The sequence below is a fragment of the Micromys minutus genome (genome assembly GCF_963924665.1).
Source record: "Micromys minutus genome assembly, chromosome: 16".
NCBI classification, from domain to species: domain Eukaryota; kingdom Metazoa; phylum Chordata; class Mammalia; order Rodentia; family Muridae; genus Micromys; species Micromys minutus.
The window spans coordinates 49,177,586-49,198,383 of record NC_137985.1 but is presented as its reverse complement, the minus strand read 5'-3'; the positions used below and the strand labels follow the sequence as shown (position 1 = coordinate 49,198,383).

Here is a 20,798-nt window from a genome sequence, read left to right as displayed (position 1 = left end):
AAGAGAAACTTCGGCTCTTGAAAGTGCTAGGATCCGTGTGGGGGATGGGCAGCGAGTAGCCTAACACCTCCTCTTCGGGGTACCAGGTCTTCCCCCTCCGGGGTCCCACAAGGGTCTGGGTCGGGGCGGGTCCAGCCCCGGGGCCCTGCCCAGCAGGCGGGGTCAGGCCTCACCCTGGGATCTCCACCGCTGGCCAATCCAGCCTCCGGGGCGCACCCAGGCGGCCTTTCCGGGCCCTCAGCTTCCTCCGGCCGTCCCGCCCCTCACACGCCCGCCCCCGGCCCCAGTCTGGCCGGGCCTCGCGGCGGCGGCACCGACGGTAGCGGCGACTGGGCTGCGCCCCGCCGCGTCCCCGAGTCCCGGGAGTCGGCGCGGCGCGGTGAGTGCTTGCGTGGCGCGGGGCGGCGTGGGCCGGGGCCGCCTTTGTGTGCGGCCGCGCCTGGACCGCACGCGCTCAGGCGCCGGGTGCATGGAGCTGGGGACTCAGCGGCCCTTACCCCGCAGGGCACCGGCACCCTGATCCACGGCCACCGCTAGGGCTCTAGGGCCCGGAGGAGCTGGGAGCACCCCTGCTTGGCTGCTCCCTCCTTGGGGGCTGAGACCCGCTGAGATTTGTGGGATCTGATGACCCCCAAGTCTGGAACTTATGGGGCCCGAAACGGGGTGGGCGACTGACTTATTCATGCCCTGGGTGTGGAGAGGGGATACAGGCAGGTAGGTCACACTGGGTTGATGATTCTTGAAGTTTAAGAAAGCTGCTAAGCCCAGACTGGGAAGGAAGCATTCTGTGGACACTGAGGAGGAAAACGTCATGAATACTAGCTCTCAAAGGGGAAGCTGCGGGGGAGGGGAGCACGAGGTTAGGTGGTCTCCCGTTCTCGGCTCTGAAGGGGGGGGGGGGGGAGCAGGTCTGCCGAAGAGCACGAGGGAACAGGTTTTAGGAATAGCTTTAAAGGCTCCCACGGGAAAAAAAAAATAGAAGATTGAAGAGGAAATAGGCTTGGGACAGTTTGGGCGGTCTTAACTAAACGGAGGTGGATGGAGAGGAGATCCGAAGGAAGGTGGGAAGAAGCTGGAGGACCAGGGTGGGACGCAGAGACCCAGGGCCCTTCCACACTAGGCCCCAGCCAACCAGTGGCAGATTTGGAGCCTGAGGCAGAAAGGGAGTTTTATTTCTAAGCCGAACCTGCCCCTAATGAGGAATGCGTGGTGGATGACTCAGACCTGAGAGCTTATCATTGAAGGCAAATATTAAGTAAATATGAAACCCGAAGTTTGTATGTGTGGGTCTGTTTGTGTCCGGGAGACACCTACTTTAATTGTGAAAAACTGTTTCTCTTCAGATTGATTGTAGACGGTCTGTAAATGAATATTGATTAAATTTTTTAAAAGTTTGGGTGTATTTTTTTTTAAAGATAGGATCTCACTATAGATCTGGCTGACCTTGAACTCTCATAAATCTACTTGCTTATGTCTCCCATATGCTGGGATAGAGGCGTGCGCCACCGTGCCAGGCTCAGAGACCTTTTTTTTTTCTTTTTTAAGATTTATTTTTTATTTATATGACTACACTGTAGCTGTCTTCAGATGCCCCAGAAGAGGGCATCAGATCCCATTACAGATGGTTGTGAGCCACCATGTGGTTGCTGGGAATTGAACTCAGAACCTCTGGAAGAGCAGTCAGTGCTCTTAACCACCGAGCCATCTCTCCAGACCCTCAGAGACCTTTTAGTGTGTAGTACTTTAAGTTTGAGAAGCTAATGAAACTGAGAGCTATTTATTTCATCGAGACTACTTTCTCATTCCTTCTGGCCTCCCAGAAATCCCTGGGACCCCTACTGTTTAGCAACGGCATTCTGGGTAGTTTGGGGACCTGTAAATAGGTGAATCTGAAATCTGTACTTGAAATGAAACCTAAACCTGTCTTATGGGTTCGGGTTGACTGAATGGCAGGCCAGAGGCTGGGGAGTTCAGGGATATGCTGTATTTCCAGCTTGTCTGGGAATGGGAACATTCTGGATGTGTGCGTTTTCTTGTAGCTGGTGTTCTCAAGCTTCAACTCTAACTCTCGGCTAACTGTCCTCCCCCATGTTACAACCACGTCACAGTTAGCTGACATCCCTGAAGTTTTCATCATATGGCTGGGGATAGAGCCCAGTTAGTAGAGTGCTTGCCTAGTACCCACGAATCCTGGAATCCTGAATTGGATTCCCAGAAACCAGCAACACATAAACTGGTTGTGGTGGCCCATGGCGGCAATCTCAGTTCTTAGTGGTAGAAGATGGATTGGAAGTCATCCGAGGCTACAAAGCTCCCCTGGGATTCATGAGACTTTGGTCAAAAGGAAAAAAGAAGTACGCGTTATGTCATCGCTTAGGTTTTTATTGTGAACGCCAGTTTTACCCAAAGGATTATGAGGCAAAGAAACCAGAAAGAGAGAGAATGTTTGCTCATACACAGAGTAGCTCCAGCTCGGATTTCGCTGGTCCCGTGACTGGTCTACAGGGTGCCGTACTGTCCCGGCAGACATGGTGGCTTCTACCTGCTTGCAGAGTATCGCTCATGCACTCCAGACTTTGCTACAAGAGGACAGAGCCTGCATCTTGTAAGGGAAGAAGCCTAGTTTCAGAGATGAGCTGGGATTTTTGACCCAGTTCTCCTTCCCACCTCTGTCCCTCTTAAGCTCTGTCCAGGCACCTGGTGGGAACAGGGTGGTTGGATGCCCAAGATGTTCAGATGCCTGGCAGCTGGGCTGGATGCTTTCATGTTTATCTTCAGAACCGTCATAGAAGTGGTGGCCTTTCAGAACAGTCCTCTGGGGAGCCTGCATCCTTATTCTGGAGAGGCCACTCCTGAAGCTCTCTGCAGGAGTCACTCTCCTCCAGTGCTGACCTCTAGCATCTACTCTTTTCAGTGGGATTCAGGTTAGACACCACAATGAGAAATCCAGTTAGGGATGCAGTGAAATCCCGGAGCTGCGAGCTAGTGTTCTGCATCCTCAGAGAGACTCCTAGAAAGTGTTGAGTGTCTGACCTATAACCGGATGCTTCTGGGTTGGGCTCTGTGCAGAAAACAACCCAAATCCTCTGAGATTATGACCACATGGGGGGTGTTGAGCTGTGGATCTGAGTCATGGGGCTGGCAAAGAAGGGAAAGGGACAAGCGGGATGATGTCACTGCCCAGAAGCGGATCCTCTGAGTGAGTGCGGATTTCTCATTGCCGCCCTTTGTTTTTTCACAGCCTGGAGCAGGAGTGACAGGGAAATCTACCAGCAAAAGGTGTGTGTGTGGGAGGGGGGAGCTTGGTTAGGGAGAGGAGCCCAGTGTGGACCACACATTGGGAGAGAGCCATGTCTTCTGGTATTACAGCCGTTCCTACCACCATAGGTTAGCCAGCTATTCCTGCAGTGTTCGGGGTAAGAGAAGGAGAAACCCAAGCCTGGCAAGGGCAGGTCATGTGCCCAGAGACACAGAATGAGCAGGTGGTGAGGGCAAGTCTACCGTCTGCCTTCGGGACTGGCTCTTTCTGCAACCTCAGAGGCAGCCTTGAATTTGACCTTTCAGCTTGGACCCTTGGAAAATGTGCCAAGGGTGCCCTTGGGCAGAGGGAACTCATCTGGTGAGCCAGGGAGTGGACAGGCCTGACCACCGAGACTTGTGGTCCCTGATAGAACATTCTTGTCCTGTCAGAGACCTAGTCTTTGTCACATGGTGCTCTTCACTCCTGGAGAGGAGAGCCTCTTATGCCCTCCCATTTTGCTTACTTCTCAAGTTGGCAGACCCACGTTCCTTTACTTTCCTTATGGTCCTGGGAAAGATACCACCACACCTTTATAACTTTGGGCGTTCACCTTCCGAGGGAAAATACTGGAATATTTTTCTGACCCCGGGGTGACGCAGTGGTCAGTGGACTGGAACTCTTAATGAGTAGAGCTATGACCCAGCTTCTGGGACAAGCAGAGGTTAAGGACCGTAGAAGGAGCCAGACCTAGAGGTGAAGCTGAGTTGTGTGTTTGCTGCTTTGGAGTCCAGGGTGGGTGGGGTCTAGGTGGAAAGAGCACTCAGAAGGTCTAACAGTTGCAGGGACCTAGGTGTATTGCGCTACAGAGGAGGTCTTAGCTGGAGGTGGAGAAGAAGCTCATACTGAAGGACCCAGAAGGCCTCATGCCTGTGGCCGGAACAGCAGTAATGGCAAGAATGAGTTCTGAGAAGCTGGGTATATGGTGCAAAGCTGTGTGTCCCCCACTTTCCTCCTCTCAGGGTGTTCAGATGCAGCAGGAAGGATGGAGTCCAACATGGGCGGGACCCTGGTCCAGCTGGGAGGGAGGAGGGGGAGGGTTGGGGAGGATAGGTCTTCTCCAAGGATCTTCAATGAAACAGCTCTCTGAGATGAACTTAGCTTGCCCATATTTCTTTTCTCAGGGTGGGTTTTATGCACACACTTGATTGGGGTGATCCAAGGGTTATATAGTTTTGGGCAGGGGGGTGGGAATATATCCAGAATGGGCAAAGGATTAAGGCTACTGAGATGCCTCATTAACATGGGGAGGGATTCCAGGAATCTCAGGTGCAGGACTCCATGACATCCTCAGGTGTGGGGTCCAGGATAACCCAGAGAAGAGGAAGCGCTGCTGACACAGGGAGTCGGCCATTTTGCACGGAGTTCAGGGCTGTCCACTAATGTCAGACTTCTACCTTAGCAGAAGGGCTTCCTGACACAAACCTGTGATGAGGGCTGAGGAGATGGCTCCGCAGGAAGTGAAGCCAGAGGACCTGCGTTTGCATTCCCACAACCCACTAAGCTGCATGTGTTTGAAATTCCAGAGTTGCTGTGGTGAGGTGGAGGACGGACTCAGAATGATTCCCAGAAGCTAACCTTGCGTCAAACACTGGAAGGCAAACACAGACCCTCAAGGCTGTCCTGTGATCTTCACATACATGCCACTGACACTAGTGTTTCTGCACCACACGTGAACACACACTACCCCACACACAAAACAATGGAGCTTACCACTGACTTGGCATTAATTGATCTTTGTTGTCTTTATTCTCATAGCAGCTTTGTAGGTGAGGAGTTGTCACTCCTATTTTATAGATGAGTCTCAAGTAGGTAGCCATAGTCATTGGTATGTGGTTGTGACTCTGGGCTGCTCCTGAGGCTATGCTGCGCCCCAGACAGTTAAAACAACCTGTCAATTCTGGCTCGTAGGTGAAGACTCCAGGCCTGGGTGTGGTCATGCATTAGTTCTAACACGCATTAGCCACCCTTGCTGTCTGATGGGTGATTGTGGGCCCTAGGGCAGCACCGGCTCCCCTGGGCTCACTTCTCATACGAACCTGGTGTGAGCCCCAGGCCAGTTGTATTTCAACAAGCCTCCCACCTCTGAGGACTGACAGAGCTAGTTACACTGCTGAGACCTGTCCCTGGTAGAGGCAGTGAGGCTTGGGAGAGGGGTGGGTTTCTGCTAGGCAGAACCTCTTTCAGGGCGGAGAGGCATTGAACAGAATGCATCTGAGCAAGTGGACCCTTCCATGAGAGCAGCATGGGTTCTGGCTGGGCTGCCATTGTCAGGCATGTTTGATGGACACTGAACAGATGCTGAGTGAATTCAGGTGTATGTTTCATGGTCTGCTGGGATCTGCCCTCTGATTTGGGCTCTTATGTTCCTGTTCATTTCTCCTCATTCTGGCTGGCCCGCTCCTGAGCCTCTGATGGCATCACGCTGCTGTCCTAGAAGAAGATGCTCACTCATCTGAGAGCCTCTTCCTAAGCAGAAAGGAGTGAGGAAGGAGGGGCAGCTCTGTGCAGCCCGTGCCCCAGAGTGTCTTGCCATCTTTGGGCTTGGAGTCTTGACCTCTGTGTGCGAGGCCTGTCCTGCATTCTGTTTCCCTCTTCTGGGTACTTCCTGCAGGCACAGGAGAAATGGCCTGAGGATGCTGGGAAGACCCCCTGGGCCACAGTGCTCTGCAGATGGTTCTCATGACTTACCGCAGTTCTGACTCACACAGTCATTTTGAAAGGAAGTTGGGTTGTTCCGCTGGATAAAATCACAGGGCTGGGGCATGGTATCTAGCGGGTAACCTTGGACACAAAAGACCTGAACTGACTCAGACTGTCAGGAAAAGAAAGCCATCTCCCATCTCGGAGACAGCTCCCCAGAGAATGCATTCTAGAGACCCTTCTTCCCTTTCCCAGGTCCCCTAGCCACTTACAGGGCATCTGGTGTTTGTTAGGTCAGCTCAGATTATTTTATTCAGCTAAGCCTCGAGAGGACGGGGCTTATTATTCCCATTTTATGGATGAGCAAACTGAGGGCCAGCATGTATCCCTAAGTCACATGTCTTTGGGAATGGCAGAGTGTGGATTTGAACCTCCAACTCCAAAGCTACCTTCTTCGACCTTAAGATCCTTCAATGCTGTGGTCAGCCCTGCATGCAATTATGCTCTCAGCAGGGGTCAGTGGCTGGGATCTTTTGGAATAAGAAGGAGAGCCTAGCAAGTACGCCCTATGATATGGCTGCTTTCTCTTTTCTATTGGTTTATTGCAAGAGGGATTGCACACCCATTGTAAAACAAACAAAAAGCAAAAAAAAAAAAAAAAAAAAAAAAAAAAAAACCCAGACTGTATCAAGTAGAAGACAAAATGGACTTGTCCTTCATTCCCACATTCCGTGGGTGGGTTCACAATCAGGTTTCTAGTTCCTTTGTTCATTAGAACCATCTGTCTCTTCATCCATCTGTCCATCCACTCATCCACCACCGAGCAGAAAGCCCTGAGTTCCCAATGGGTAGAGCTCAATCCTCGCTGGGATTAACGATGTAAGAGTTAATGGGAGCACATGTGGTTGAGACCCAGGGAGGTTCTGAGGCATCAGGGGAGGCACACTGAACAGCAAGTGGCAGACTTAGTTCTGGCTTTGTTGCTAGTGTATCTTATGCCATCCCAGCATAAGTGACTGTATGGTAAGAACAATCCCTTATGATGTAGGAAAGAGAGCTTGTGCTGCAGAAGCTGGAAGCAGCTCACTGCAGTGAGGGGCAAGTGCTAGGAAGGGGGGAGATGGGGCAGAGTCACGTCGGATAGGCCCCCTTGGGGCTGAACTGTTATTCCAAATGCATGAGCAGGCCTGGGTACTCCGTGGAAGGGGGTGATCATTGGATGTAGTGCATGTTTTATGAGTGTGGTGTGTGTGTGTGTGTGTGTGTGTGTGTGTGTGTGTGTGTGTGTGTGTAAATAGAAGCCAGAAGTCAAACTTGGGTGTTTTCCTCAGTTGTTGCACATTGACTTTTTTGAGACAGTCTTACTGACCCGGATCTCACTGATTTACTGGTTTGGTAAGCCTGGCTGGCCAGTGAGCCCCAAGGATCCACCCGTTAACCCTTTCCTAGCACTGGGATTATATGTTTGCCACCTCACCCTACTTTTCTGTAGCCCAGCGATTCTCCACCCTCCTAATGCTGTGACCCTTTAATACAATTTCTCCTGTTGTGGTGACCCCTCCCCAACCATAAAATGGTTTTTATTGCTACTTCATTTCTGTAGGTTTACCACTGTTAGGAATCATAATGTAAATATCTGATGTGTGACACCCCCCCTTGGGGTTGTGATCCACATGTTGTGAACAGCTGGTATAGGTGCTGGGGCTCTAATCTCATATTCTTGTGTTTGTACTGCACTTTCTTTATCCACCGAGCTATCTCCCCAGCCCTTGGATGGGTTCCTTTAGATTGCTGATAACTGACAAACTGATTGCTAACAGCCTAGACCATATCCTTCCTAGGAGCCTCAGTAAAAAAAAATCTTTACTGAGGTTTCCTGCAGAAATGCTGAGCAAAGACTGATTGGTTATGGCTTGGCTTACTTCCCATCCCTGAACTGGGAGTGGGACAAGGGTTTATCCCTGAGTCAGATCTGTTCACAAGCCCAAGCTTGAGGTTGAGCCACAGCCTCCCTGGGGAGGTGGATATGGGGTGGATTCCCTTCAAGAGGGCTGATCCCTGGTATCAGAAGCCATGGAAGATAAAAGAGGAATTTGTTAAGGATTATAGAGAAAATAAGCATCCATGTGGAGACTAGCCCCTCAGGGGTGTGTGTGTGTGTGTGTGTGTGTGTGTGTGTGTGTATGTGCACACTCACACCTGGTGTATGTGTTACTCCATTGCCAAGGAGGAAGAGCACAGGTGGCTGGGGGAACTAACCAAGTCAGGTGAGGAAGTGGTGATCAGTTTTAATTGCATCTGCCCCTTGGGATTGGCTGTCCTTATGCTGAGCGAACTTAGAGTCATTGTCTCCAAGAAGCTGTCAGGGATATTTCAAGACAGTCTGGGGTAGAACGCAGAGAGGGGGTGGAGGTGTGGGCCACAGTGTCTCAGCTCCTCACTGCACAGAAGCAACCTGGAATCCTTAAGTGACCCCTGCCTTCTCTTCTCACAGCATCTCTCTCCCAGGGCACCGTCTTCCCAGAATATGCTGTGACGTTCTTCACTCTGTCACTTTCTCTGCCACCCCCTCTCCCAGACAGAGGAATGTCCTCTTCCTAAGGCTCCCTGAAAGTTGTCAAGGAATTGCTAATCCTCCTTACCCATGTTAACAGTATGCACTGGCTCCAAAGGACTCGACATATTATCCTTCCATAATAATCTGTCCTCCAAACCTTTCCCTATGTTTATTATGCAAGTTTGTCATTTTAGGGGCCGTGCTTTTTTTAAGTGCTTGTCTTACTTAAGTTTGAATTCCCAGAACCCAAGTAAAAGCTGGGTACAGGGGTACCCTGTATCCAGGATACCCTGTATCCCCGACACTGAAGGAGACAGAGATAGGTAGATCCCAGGGCTTGATGGCCAGGCAGCCTCATCAGTTATGGAAGTTGAGGGATGGACTTGGACCCAGTGAACTTCCAGGACACACGGAACAACTTAGAAGCTCTAGTCCGCCCCAGCTTCATCTGAAGCAGGTGGCTAGACATGGGAAGGTGGCACTGAGTTCAAGAACTGATGATTTTGAGACATACATTCAATAATCTACCTTTCTTCTTCTTCTTCTTCTTCTTCTTCTTCTTCTTCTTCTTCTTCTTCTTCTTCTTCTTCTTCTTCTTCTTCTTCTTCTTCTTCTTCTTCTTCTTCTTCTTCTTCTTCTTCTTCTTCTTCTTCTTCTTCTTCTTCTTCCTTCTCCTCCTTCCTCTTCCTCTTCCCCTTCCCCTTCTCCTCCTCCTCCTCCTCCCTCTCCCTCCCCCTCCTCCTCCTCCTCCTCCTCCTCCTCCTCCTCCTTCTTCCTCTATGACACAGTTGCCTGGTGGTGACCTTGTCAAGGGATTGCAAATACTTGCAGGTTCACAGGAAAGGACGCTTGCTTGTTGTGTGTTGTAGGGACTTCATGAGGACCAATAGAGGCTGTCCTGAGAGACAGGTTTTGGCTTAGTGTAAGGAAGGATTTTTCACCAGTAATCTGCCTCAAAGCAAGTAGACTGCCTGTGGATAGCTGGTTACCATCCTCAGAGAGAGCATACAAGCTGGTAAGGGTGGCCAAGGAAAGAGGGGTCTCCTGTTCTGACACCTAGCCACCCACTTCTGACGGCATTCCAGAATTTGCCCTGGGGTCTCTTCTCATTCTGTGGTCTCTGGTCTCTGGGTCTTTGGCTGGCGGTGGCAAGGAGGAATCCCAGCTTCAGTTTCTGTGGTCACCTTGTGTGAATGACTTCCCCCGTCTCTCACTTTGCTGGGGATGAATGTAGCATAATTTCAGTGTGACTTTCCCCCCCCCCCTGGAGCATGCCTCGCTCCCTCAACTCCATCTTATTCTGTGGGCCCACATTTACTCATTTGCTCTAAGCATCAATCTGTTCTCCTTTCATACACTCCCTGGGTCACTTCCATCCTTGAAATATCTCTTCTCTGGACTCTGTCATCCATTGGTGATTGTTGAGACTGTAGCTCAAATTTTGAGACACCTATTTTAGACAGTTTCTTTTGTGGCTCTGAGCACTAGCAATTTTCCTAGGGTGGGGAGAGAAGGAAGAGATAAACAGAGAGGGATGGCTCCCTAAATTAGTTCATTCAGATGCCGTAAGAAAGACCAAAATAACAGGGACTTATGCTAGAACAGATGCTTACTTCTCACCCATGTGACCATCTGGCTATATCCAGGGCTGAAACTACAGCCCCAGGGACCCTCTCTTCTTGGTTTGTAATGCTTAGGGTGTTGCCCTGGTAGTGTCAGACTTGACATATCTCTGGTCCATGCGTTGGAAGGGGTAGGAGGAAAAAAAAAAAGAGTGTGCCCTCCATCTTTAAGGACATGACCCAGAAACTGTACATGTTAGTTCCTCTGAAATCTTATTAGCCAGAAAATGATCCTGTGGCCACACCTAACTGAAAAGGAGTCTGGGATCTGTAGTCTTTAGCTGAGTGTCCCCATGCCTGACTAATAATGCTACCAAGTGGAGAGAACATATTTAGGGAAGTAATTGGTGTCTTCAATGGTAACATGGCTGTACGTATTTTGATGTCACTTGTGTGATAGCACTAAGGATTAACATATGAAATGTCATTATTTATGTTATTATATATATAATATTATTATATTATGTTATTAAAAGGAGACCCATTAGGCTTAGCGAAGTTGTTCTTTTAGAAACATAGAGGATGGCTCAGCAAGGCATGGTGCCTAGTTCCAAACCTGACAACCTGAGTTCAAGCCCCAGGACCCCTGTGGTGGAAAGAGAACTGATTTTCACAAGCTGACCTCTCACCTCTATATGTGTGCTCCTGTGCACTGCAGTGCTTAGACATTAACTATTAAATGTGTCAGTAAATGGATGTTAATAATTACAAATTAAAGAAGATCCACTTATCTTACTTTATGTGCATGAGTGTTTTGCCTGCATGTATGTATTGTACCATACATACATGATACCAGAGGAAGTCAGAAGAGGGGGTCGGATCTCTGTAAGTGGAGTTGCAGATGGTTGCGGCCCCCCATGTGGGTGCTGGGAACTGAACCGAGGTACTTTGCAGGAGCAGCAAGTGTATTTAACCACTGAGCCATCTCTCCAGTCCCCACGCTGGCCCCCGCTCCTTTTTGTTTCTTAAGGAGAGATTGGTGTAATAATTTTTTTTATTGTGATAAAACATCATAACCAAAGGCAACTTAAAAAAGTTTAAGTGGCAGAGTAAAGACATGGTGGCAGGGGACAGCAGAGAGCACATTGGGAATAGCACCAGAGCCTGCCCTTAGTGACACCCCTCCTCCAACAGGCCACACCTCCTGATCCTTCCCAAAGAGCCATCCACCAGAGGCCAAGTATTCAACTGTAGGAGTCTATGAGGGTCATCCTCATCAAACTCTCACTGTGGGGGACCCTAGTAAGACTGTACTGTGAAGTGGCTGAGCCCCAAACCTTGGGCTCATTTTCTGCCATTGTGTATGTGTGTATATATGTATGTGTGAGTGTGTGTGTGTGTGTCTGTATATGTGAGTGTATTTGTGTGCATATGTTTGTATATATGTGTGTATGTGGGTGTGTTTGTGTGTATGTGTGTGTATGTGTGAGTGTGTGTGTCTGTATATGTGAGCGTATTTGTATGTATGTGTGTGCATGTGTGTGTATATGTGAGTGTATTTGTGTATGTGTGTGTGTTTGGGTGTGTATATGTGAGTATGTTTGTGTGTATGTGTGTGTATATATGTGTGTGAGTGTGTGTGTGTATGTGAGTGTATTTGTGTGTGTTTGGGTGTGTATATGTGAGTATGTTTGTGTGTATGTGTGTGAGTGTGTGTGTATATGTGAGTGTATTTGTGTGTGTTTGGGTGTGTATATGTGAGTATGTTTGTGTGTATGTGTGTGTATATATGTGTGTGAGTGTGTGTGTATATGTGAGTGTATTTGTGTGTATGTGTGTGCATGTGTACGTATGTGTATATATGTGAGTATATTTGTGTGTGTATATGTGTGTTTGTGTGCATGTGTGTGAGTGTGTGTTTTTGTGTGTATGTGTGTGTTTGTGTGTGTGCATGTGTGTGAGTGTGTGTTTTTGTGTGTATGTGTGTGTTTGTGTGTGTGCATGTGTGTGAGTGTGTGTTTTTGTGTGTATGTGTGTGTTTATGTGTGTGCATGTGTGTGAGTGTGTGTATGTGAGTGTTTGTGAGTGTTTGTGTGTGTGCATGTGTGTGAGTGAGTGTTTTTGTGTGTATGTGAGTGTTTGTGTGTGGTGTGTGTACTAACTGTGGAAGCCAAAGGACAACCTTGGCTGCTGATTTTCAATTGTCATCCACCTTGCTTTTTTGTTTGTTTTTGTTCGATGAGACTGGCTCTCTCACTAGCCCACAGCTCACCAAGCAGACTGGGTTGGTTTGCCGGTGAACCTAAAGATCCGTCTTTCTTCACCTTCCCAGTCCTGGGACTACAAGTGAACACCACCATGCCTGGTGTTCCCTCTGAGTTCTGGTGACCAAGTTCAGTTCCTCCTGCTCTCGAGACCTCTAGGCTGCCAACTACGAGGTCTGCTGGAGAGGCAGCAGACGGGGCTAAGATGAAGCTCCCCTTTCCCAGCCTTACCTGGAGAGCTGCACCAGGTCCTCAGGACACACTGGAGGCTAAGATGGCTCTCAGATGCCACCAAGCAGTCCTCATGTAATCTTAAAGTGGGCAGTACTGAAAGGCGTGTCTACCTTCTCTACTGGGTCTGCTATTTGAGAGCATACACACAGGTTAGTCACCCTTGTCCCCACTACAGGTATTTTGTGCATAATTAAGGGAATTGTCCAATTCATAGATGAATCTACATATATAAGCATTCCTTCAGTTGCACGAGACAGAAATTTAGCTGGATCTGGATTAAGGGGGAGAAGATTGGCTCATCTAGGTCTGCGTCTTGCTTCAGGAATACCTGGATCTGGGAACTTGCTGATATTTCTAGAGCTCTGCAACGCTCTCACCTTTGCCCGTGCTCTGAGAGGTGTGGGGTAGACTGTGGGATAGGGAGGGAGGGGTGGCTCTGTGCACGTGCTGCTCTTTCAGGGAACCTGGAGTTTGGTTCCCAGCACCGACACGGTGGCTCATGCCTGTAAGTCCCACTTCAGGAGGTCTGACACCCTGGGCACCTGCACTACCTTGTGCACATACCCACACGTGTACAAACCCACACACAGCAGCACGCAACCGAAAACAAAGAAATCAGGTTGGAGAGATGGTTCTGCAGTTAAGGGTACTGGCTGCTCTTGCAGCAGACCGGAGTTCAGTTTCCGGCACCCGCATGGACTCACCACATGGATCAGTTTCACAGGATCCAATATCCTTTTAATAATCATAATATAATGATAAAATAATAATAATATCTCATTAAAAATAAAAGACTGTGGGATGATGCCATTGGTTATGGTGAAGGTAGAATCCATGAGCACCTTCGGGTTCAGGGCATCTTGGCTCAGACCCATTGGCAATCGGGGTTTGCTGTTTTTACTGCTTGGGGCAATGAATCTTGGGTGATGTCTTCGGAGTGTGCTTGGTCCTAAATCTTCTGGGTTTGATGGAAGATGCTTGCAGCAGCTTTAAGATGAGCACGGCTGGTTCTCACCTACAGTCTCTACAAGGGGCCAAGGCACTCTGTAGTCTTTTTTTTTTTTTTTTTTTTTTTTTTTTTTTTTTTTGCTGGAGTGGGGGTGGGGGATGGGGTGGAGGGTCGGGGAGGGGCTGGGAGGGGGAGAAGGGTGCTCCCTGGAGTTTCTAGGCTGGATTACAATAATGGACTTCCTGAGTCCAGAATGGAGTAAAAGAATCAAAGGGAACAGAGCTAGTGCCCACTCTGAAAGCCTCTCATGGACCTTCTGGAGTGAGGAACAGCTTTGCTCTGGGAAACTCAACTAGCCTGACCAGGAGAGGGACTCCTTGATCTCACACACCCAACAGATGTGTACAGATTCACAAGGAGTCCTAGGGTAATGCCTGGTAACAGGAAATAGCTTAAGCATGCGAAGGCATCCTAAGAGCCTTGAGTGTCAGGTAGAGGTTTGTAAGTCTTTTCCTGAAACTACTGGGGAGCCGTGGGAGATTCTTTTTTGGTTTTGGTTTTGTTTTTTTAAGATTTATTTTATTTATTTCTGTGAGTATACTGTAGCTGTCTTAGACACACCAGAAGACATCAGATCCCATTACAGATGGCTGTGAGCCATCATGTGGTTGCTGGGAATTGAACTCAGGGCCTCTGGAAGAGCAGTCAGTGCTCTAACCACTGGGTAATCTCTCCAGTCCGCCATGGGAGATGATTAAGTAGGGGACAGCATGAACTGATTCCTGTCTTAGGTCTCAAGAGAAGGCACCTGGGAGAATGAGTTTGGTAGGGGTGACACGTGGGACTTACAGGGTCAGTGATGAGGGCCTGAGCGGCCCTACACCACAGGCCCAGGCAGCAGAACGGGAGAGGTAGAAGATACGGGGTCCAGGAAGGACTGGCAGACCCCGGGTTTGTTTTGGTTTGCTTTTGCTTTGTGTTTGCATCTCTCGTGGCCCAGGATGGCCCTTGCACTCACTCACCACGTAGCTAAGAATGACCCTGAACTCCTTGAGTTTTCTGCGTCTGTTTGGGAGTGCTCAGAGGTTGAGCCTGGAGCTTTGCGCCTACTATGAAAGCACTTCACCAACCTGGTTCACATCCCAGCTCACAGGAATTGCTTCTGTCTAGGGGGGTAGAAGAGGACAGAAGACTCAGAAGCTGGCAGCTCTGTAGGCTTTAGCTTCCTGTGGCACATAGCCAGTAGTAGAGGCAGCTGCCTGCTAGGTTTTCCCGCAGGCTGATGGTGTCCTTGTCAGGAAGGAAGTGGTGTCCCCAAGGCTGAGTCTGTGAATTGGGGCTGCTGACTCAGCACACAGACAGTGAGGCTTTGAGGCCACCGGACTTTGGACCGGAAGCATCTGGAAAGGAAGTGGCTGCCCAGGGCTTCCCCGCAGTGATGCATGGAGCCAGGGACGTGGGTGGCTGGCCAGGATGCAGGGTTTGGCTGAGGGACTCCCTCTGTGCTGCTGCCTGACATAGGGAGTTGTGGGAAAAGGGCTGAAGACAGGGTGGAAGGGCTGTCCCTGGGAACCTGAGGCTAGACCAAATGCTTGGTTGTAGGTAGCATTTGCTCCGTCAGAGGCAGAAAGGAGTCCTGCAGGATTGGGCTCTTTTCAGCTCTTGTATTTTGGGTTTGTGTATGTATGTCTGTATGTATGTATGTATGTATGTATGTCTGTATGTATGTCTGTATGTATGTCTGTATGTCTGTATGTCTGTATGTGTGTATGTATGTATGTATTTGTTTGTTTCTCCTGCTAAATGTGACCAAGACATACAGTCTGTCTCTGGGGGTGGTCATGAGGATATAAAATGTTCATAGTCTTGCTGATTACTGTTAAGTGAGATAGATGGACATGGGTCACATGGTTTGAGCAGGCAACAGTGAGAGACCCAAGAAGCGGCGCTTGCAGCCTGAGTCAGGCACCTACAAGCTAAACCCAGGGAAGTCTAGGACCTTCCCTGGGCCAGGCTTGGTCTGTTGTAACAGATCCAACTCTTGCTGAGGCCTGACACTGGCACCAGCCTGCTCCTGGCCTCATTCTTTTCTGCTGGATACACGTGTTTCACACTAGCAGATGCCTCTCCCAACTCCACATCCTTACATTCCTGCTGTTCCTAGGACGCTGCCCTGGGGTTTCTGCACACACGCTCCCAACCTAGCATGCCTTAGACCACATTTACTTCCACATTTCCTGCCCCAGTAACCGGGCCTCAGAACCAGCGTCCCGACTGTTAAATTCTCATGCCCCAAGCTCTCGGGTGCTGTCACTGTAACCTACGTCTGCTTTATCGCTCCTTTCATGTACCCTGCGCGTGCTATCAGAGTGTCCCTGACAATGCAGTTTCTTTATTTCAGAACCCTCAGTGGCTCCTGCCTACCCCGTTACTCTCCATCAGCCAAAGTGACCTGGGCACAGCCCGGGCCGCAAGCTCATCAGCCTTGGCTGCCTGGCCTCTTCCCACTTAGTCTTGGATGGTTCTGAGAACTTTGGAGGAACTTTGAAGACAATGGCCCCCTCTTCCTCTTCCACAGGCAGGAGCAGCCATCCGCCACGGAGAGCCCAGCTGTCAGCTTTCGCACAGGAAGATGCTTCGAGGATGGGTTGGCCCCAGTGTGGGTGTGCCTATGCGCATGGCACTGGGAGCGCTGTGCCTCTGCCTCACAGGTGAGGGGAAGGATCGTGGTCATGGTGGTGTGTGGGGATGCTTACTCCTCCCTGGGCTCCAGCCAGGCTGCCTCTGTCCTGAAGAAGCATACTGATTTCTATCTCTGGGCTCCACAGGCATCCTTTACCCCAGCCTCTACTTCCTCATCTGTAAAATGGGACTGGAGGACCGTGTGCTATGATAATGCAAGTTCCTGAACACACTGTGAACTCTCCTCTGGGCCCTGGCTCACAGGGTGTCCTCTGCCCAGAACTTTCTGTCCTCAGACACAGGCACGACTCCGCTCTTGATTTTGTTGCAAACCTTTGTTCCAATGGCAGCTCCTCGGCATGCCTTCTTGACTACGTTGCATTGCGTACAGCATAGCACTCCTCCTCCTCCCTAGCCCTCTGTTTTATTACATGCTTTCTAGCATTTACCTCCACTTGATACATGGTTCCTCTGCTTATTGCCCGTTGTCACTCTGCTCAGAAAGCGGGGTCTCACCTCAGGGGCTGGGTGGATGCTTGCTCTGTACACAGTGCTCAGTCAGCAAGATGAATAAATGAAGGCATTTCCCACCTAGTGCTTGGCTAAGTAAATGCCCCCTTTAGGTAGTCATCCACCCTATGGGGAAAACAAAACCGAGTATCTGGTGCCATCTAGTGGTTACCAGAGACAATACCATCTCTACCCATGGGTGTTTGACTTCTTTTTGTGTGTGTATTTGCTTGTTTGAGACGGGGGTCTCACTATGTGTCCCTGGCTGTCTTTGAACTCACTATGTAAACAGGCAGGTCTCAAACTCACAGAGACCCACCTGTCTCTGCCTCCCAAGTGCAGGGATAAAAGGTGTGTGCCACCGTACCTGGCCTTGTTCTAATTTCTTTAGAAAAAACTTTGGGGAGCTGGGTCAGTGGGCTAAGAGCACTGACCATTCTTCCAGAGGTTCTGAGTTCAATTCCCAGTGACCACATGGTGGCTCACAACCATCCGTAATGGAATACCATGCCCTCTTCTGGTGTGTCTGAAGACAGTGACAGTGCACTCACATACATAAAATAAATAAATAAATCTTATTTAAAAAAAAAAAAAAAAAAAGAACTTAGGGTGACTAAGTTTCTTGTCCTGGATATCCTCTACAAGGGGACAGGCAGGACTAGTCGGCAAGGATGAAAACTGGCCTGAGTTTTTATGGGATCACCGAAAGATATCCAGGGCCAGCTTCAACCTCTAGACATCACATACTAAGAAAGATTATGTATAGAATTAGTAGTAGAAGACTAATCACAAAACAAATACAAATTGTTTGCACCTTCTATGGGTGTGTATTCTGTTGTCTTCATTTGAAGAATGTACTGAAAAGTTTATAGGATAGAAGGCACAGGGGCCAACAGAGGAACCGGTTCCAGGGCCCATTTTCTTATAACTTATAAAAGGAAGTATTTTCTTTGGGGGCTTGCTAAACAGTGTCAAAGGGTGAGTCCATGACCATTATTATGGTGGAGAATGTAATGGCAGGCAGGCATAGCACCGGAGCAGTAGCTGAGAGATTACATCTGATCCACAAGCACAAAACAAAGAGGATGGCACAGGCTTTTGAAACCTCAAAGCCCATGCTAGTTCTACACCTCCTGTAACAAGGCCATGCCTCCTAATCCTTCCCAAACAGTTCCATCAGCTGGGGACCACACATTTAAACATGTGAGCCTCTGGGAGGCACATTCTCATTCAAACCACCATACCTTCTCACCCTTCATCAGCCAGCAAACATTGATAATTGTCTGGATTGCATCTCAGACCTGGATGGTTCTCTCCGTGTCTATGGCTGCTCTTCACTCCAGGGCCTAGAACTTGCTCTGTTGTCCAGGTTGGCTTCAAGTTTATGGAGAGATCCTTCTGTCTCTGCTTCCTGAGTGCTTAAAGCCTTTTTAAAAAAGATATAATTATTATATATAAGCACACTGTAGCTGTTTTTAGACACACCAGAAGAGGGCATCAGATCTCACTGCAGATGGTTGTGAGCCACCATGTGGTTGGTGGGATTTGAACCCAGGACCTCTAGAGAGCAGTCAGTGTTTTTAACCACTGAGCCATCTCTCCGGCCCTCACCATCACTTCTTATGAGGATCTTGGAGCAGGTCTCCCGACTATTTCCTTACCTTTCTACAACATAGAAGCCATGACAAGCCAGGGTGAGCTTCATGCTTTGCTACTCAGATTACATCTAATAATTAGTGCCCTCCATAATGACATTCTCTCAAAGGTGGGAAACCCCAGGGTTCTTCCAGCATCTCCCAAAACCCTGTCTGGCCGGCCTCCAGTGGGCTTCCCTATTGTGTTACCTTCCCATGTGCTCTTTCCAGGCCCTACCTCAGGGCCTTTGTACCTGCTGGCCCCTCTCCCTGGCACACACTTCCATGGGCTCTGTGTTTCATAGAGCTCCTGCCTCGCACCTATTTAAAGACACGGGTGTTCTTTCTTGCATTGAGGTTAAGCATGTTTACTCATGAAGAGAAGAAAAGGCACCCATCTCACCCGTAGGAAATCACTAAGAACAGAGGGCATTTACGTTTTGCAGGTACCCTTCCTATACACATAGTGTGTGTTTGTAAGAAAATGCAAAGGACCTCGTAGGTGGAGAATACCTGCCAGGCTTGCAAGCTGCCTCTTTGCTTTTGAGTCCCTGGCTTCTTTGGCTCTTTCTTTTTCTTTTATAAGCACCTTCTCTTCTTTCTTCTTCTCTACCCCTCCTCCTTCCCATTTTTGGAACAGCCGATCCAAGGCTGGGCAATGCTCTAACACCGAGCCCCTCCTCCCCCAATAGTCTAATCACAAGCTGATGAACTTCTGTCTTCCATTCCGATGTAAATGAGTTCTAGGCTCTAATCCTGGGTCTAACCTTGTTAGCACTTGGCTGCTCATAATGAGGAGCATTGTTAGGAACTTTGAGCCTCAGACCTAGAAGGAGTGTGCAGAGCCTAGAGGCAGCTGGGAAAGGAGAGAGATCCTGAGAAACCCCATCTTTCCTAACCGCCCTGCCCCTTCTGACTCACCCCCAGGAGCTGTGGAGGTGCAGGTCTCTGAAGACCCTGTGGTAGCCCTGGTGGACACGGATGCCACCCTACGCTGCTCCTTTTCCCCAGAGCCTGGCTTCAGTCTGGCACAACTCAATCTCATCTGGCAGCTGACAGACACCAAACAGCTGGTGCACAGCTTCACCGAGGGCCGGGACCAAGGCAGTGCCTATGCCAACCGCACAGCGCTCTTCCCTGACTTACTGGTGCAGGGTAATGCATCTCTGAGGCTGCAGCGCGTCCGAGTAACCGACGAGGGCAGCTACACCTGCTTTGTGAGCATCCAGGACTTTGACAGCGCTGCTGTTAGCCTGCAGGTGGCCGGTGAGTGTGGCGAGGGGCACCCTCCGCTTGAGCTCTTCATCCTTTTGCACGAGGCTCCTTGCACGCTGCTGCACTACGGATGAGCCAGCGCTTGCACTAACAGCCTTGTGCATCGTCCACAATCTACTGCACAGATGCTGCTGGTGATTCCTTGTCTGTTAGTTACCAGATGAGGTTAAACTGCCAGGCTGAAGCCAGGCTCGGGGAAGGAGCAACCTAGGATGGTGTCACTGCCCAGCAGGGCCACCACAGGGTCTTCAGAGTCTTCGGAGACTTGGACCTAGATACCTCCTGGGTCAGGATCACAGAGACAAAGCATTGGGGGGGGGGAGCAGGGCCTCTGCAGCCATTCCACAGCCTCTTCTCCCATCAAAACCCAGGCCTTCTTCCTTCTCCTTCTCTCCAGACAGAGACTCATATCTGACTTTCACATCTAGCCTTCTACTCAATGCCCAGCATGACTCTGGAGCTGGGGACAAGGTGACATCATAGGCTCCAGCTCCCAGAGCTGCCCTGAGTTACGGCAGGGCTCATCAGACTGGTCTTGTGACCACATCTTAGACGGCCAAGAAGCAGAGCAGGGCTTGCTTGATGTGCACAGCATGCTTAGGGTGGTCCAGGATGCTAATGGTACTTATAAATTAATTAATTAATTTATTTATACAAGTACATTGTAGCTGTGTTCAGACACACCAGCAGAGGGCATCAGATCTCATTACAGATGGTTGTGAGCCACCATGTGGTTGCTGGGATTTGAACTCAGGACCTCTGGAAGAGCAGCCAGTGCTCTTAACTGCTGAGCCATCTCTTCAGCCCTTGTTTTTTGGTTTTAAGTGGCACCTTAAAGGGGAGGTTAGAGTTCTATCAATTATACTTGAAATTAAAGGAAGTGAGTTCCTTATCTCCAGTCTCCAAACAAATGAGGTGCTCGATTGTGATAGGATGGTGGGGCAGGGCAGTCCAGGTAGTGAGGAGGCACTGACCGAAGGCCTTCTCGACTCCCCAGACTCCAAGGCTATGAAAATCTTCCTGGAAGGATGGAGATGCATCTGGGTCAGCAGGTCAGGAAGGGTCTGCTGAGGAAGGGGATTGTCTTTCTGGGACTTTTGATGATCCTATTGCCTCATTGGGATCTCAGGAATGGCTTTTGTCAGCCTGCTGTGAAGAATCAGATATGAGTCTCAGTCTGTCTGAAGAGA

General features: G+C 49.5%; 1 protein-coding gene across 4 annotated transcripts in view; it reads left to right on the top strand.

Annotated features, from left to right (window-relative positions):
• Positions 1-320: 320 nt before the first annotated feature.
• The window catches only part of CD276 (CD276 molecule), a 32,749-nt gene continuing 12,271 nt past the window's right edge, over positions 321-20,798 (top strand). For all 4 annotated transcript variants that reach the window (XM_080930367.1, XM_080930368.1, XM_080930365.1 and 1 more), the window contains exons 1-3: positions 321-379; positions 16,086-16,218; positions 19,261-19,599. In XM_080930367.1, coding sequence (XP_080786493.1) covers positions 16,140-16,218; positions 19,261-19,599 — 418 coding nt within the window. In that variant the 5' untranslated portion in view covers positions 321-379; positions 16,086-16,139. The remainder of the gene's footprint in view (positions 380-16,085; positions 16,219-19,260; positions 19,600-20,798) is intronic.